This window comes from Condylura cristata, unplaced genomic scaffold (assembly GCF_000260355.1).
Source record: "Condylura cristata isolate star-nosed mole 26May11 unplaced genomic scaffold, ConCri1.0 scaffold00025, whole genome shotgun sequence".
Taxonomy (NCBI): Eukaryota; Metazoa; Chordata; class Mammalia; order Eulipotyphla; family Talpidae; genus Condylura; species Condylura cristata.
This window is the reverse complement of record NW_004567126.1, coordinates 5,662,337-5,664,275: the sequence shown is the minus strand read 5'-3', so window position 1 is coordinate 5,664,275 and position 1,939 is coordinate 5,662,337. Positions and strand designations below refer to the sequence as shown.

The following is a 1,939-nucleotide window of genomic DNA, read 5'->3' as shown; positions in this document are numbered from 1 at the left end:
TAAACCCATCTGCCTTCACTTTGGAAGGACCAGTCCTTACATTTCTTTTCTTTTTTTAAAAAATTTTTGTTTAGTGGTATTTAGTGGTATTTTTGTTTAGTCCCTTTCCCAGGAGAGGGAAGAAGTTGAGGTTTCTCATCGTCCTTGTTTAGTGGGAAGAAGTGGACAGTCTGGGGACCCCTCTGTTTACCCCCTTTCCCTACTCCTTCCTCTGTTTTCAGCAGGAGTTCAAACTTTTTCTATAAGGGTGGGAGGGAGGGAAGTAGTGGGTACAGGCTTTGAGAGTTGCTACTGCTTTGCTCTGAGGGAACTCTCCGCAATGAATGTGCTTGCTCTGAATCTGTTCTGGGCTTGGAAAAGCTTCGCTTCCCTCCCTGTTCCCCTTAGCTTGGCAAGCTGCATTTGAAGCAAAGTGCAAACAGATCTAGTATTTGGTGCAAAGAGCTGAGGGAGTGAGGTACATGGGATTATGCCCTTCTTCCCCAGTGGGGTCTTTGCAAATGTTGTCTGCAGAGGAAATGTCCTCCAGCGTGGACTGGCTATCTCGGCTGCAAGTGGCAAGTGGAGCTGTCCAGCACTAGTGCGGAGCTGGCGGGAACCGGGAGCCCTGAGCCCGGTGCCCCACCGGACTGATGCTGAGCAACAGGGCTCTGGCCTGAGCAGGCGCTGTCCTCATTCATTGCCATTCAGGCTGTAGGATCTCTCTGAGCCCACCCAGCTGCTACTCTAGGGGAGAACACTTGTCCCCCTGACCTGCTCCTGCAGGATTGGTGCCAATAGATTGCCCCTTCTCTTACCTTGTAAGCGTCTGCCCTGGAACTAGTGGGCTGGACCACTTGGCCTTTCCCCTCGCTCAGAACTTCCCCTCGCTCAGAACTTCCTAAAAAATCCGAGGAAGACAGGGGAAAGACAAATAGGGACCCTGTCTACTTTGAGCTTTCAGGCTTCTTGAACTGGCCCTAGAAGGAGGTCTCCAGCCTCCAGTCCTGCACCCTCTCCCTTCCGGTGTGCTGTGTGCCTGCCTGGCTCTTCTGCTCTCCAGCTGCCACTCCCAGGGAGGAAGGGTAGGGCATTTAGTGTTGGAACCCTTTGGTGAGATCTGAGCTCTGGGGCGCTCCTCCTCCTTGGAGGAGAGGGTGGTGGGAGCGAGGAGGGCGAGCAGAGGACGACTAGGAAGTGTCCTCATTGCTCCTGAAACGTGGCGACAGGCAAGGCAGAGACTCCCAAATAGTATGATGGCGACACGTGATACCAGCGGAGGGAGAGCATGGGGCGGGGGGAGGAGGGTGCAGAGAGAAGGAGGGAAGCAGGCAGCAATGGGGGAGAGGCGGGAGGAGAGGGCGGGGGGAGAGAGAAGAGGGGCGAGTTAGGCGCGCAGGCGGCAGAAGCTTCAGCCTCCCAGAGTGCATGGGCCTCAGCCCTCCCCGCCCCACCGGCAGCGGCCACACACTCGGAGCCTCACGGTGAGCGCAAGCTGGGGCTCGGAGCGCGGGCGCACGGCGATGCACCGAGGCTGGCGCTGAAGCGGTCAGTGCAAGGAGCAGCAGAGAAGGCGGTGGCCCCCAGCCCTGTGTCACCACCCAGTCAGGGCCCCAGGGAGCTGTGGCGCCCAAGTTCCCACCATGAGCAACTGGCTCCGGGGTCTCCGCAGCTCCAGGGACTCGCTCCCAGTGGAACGCAACCGCAGCGCCCAGCGGCCCCAACGAGCCTAACGCCGCCGCTCCCGGTCCTGTCGCCGCCGCCGCCGCACTCGTCCCCTCCGCCACCGCTTCCACTGCCGCCACGCCGCCAGCAGCATGTCTCGAAGGAAGATTTCCTCCGAGTCCTTTAGCTCCCTAGGCTCCGACTACCTGGAGACCAGCCCCGAGGACGACGGGGAGTGCCCCCTGTCTAGGCTCTGCTGGAACGGCAGCCGGAGCCCGCCCGGGCCGCCCGAGCC

General features: G+C 59.4%; 1 protein-coding gene across 1 annotated transcript in view; it reads left to right on the top strand.

Annotated features, from left to right (window-relative positions):
* Positions 1–1,796: 1,796 nt before the first annotated feature.
* The window catches only part of GUCY1A2 (guanylate cyclase 1, soluble, alpha 2), a 259,742-nt gene continuing 259,599 nt past the window's right edge, over positions 1,797–1,939 (top strand). Inside the window, exon 1 of the mRNA XM_004688763.1 lies at positions 1,797–1,936. Within this exon, the coding sequence (XP_004688820.1) occupies positions 1,797–1,936 (140 nt within the window). The remainder of the gene's footprint in view (positions 1,937–1,939) is intronic.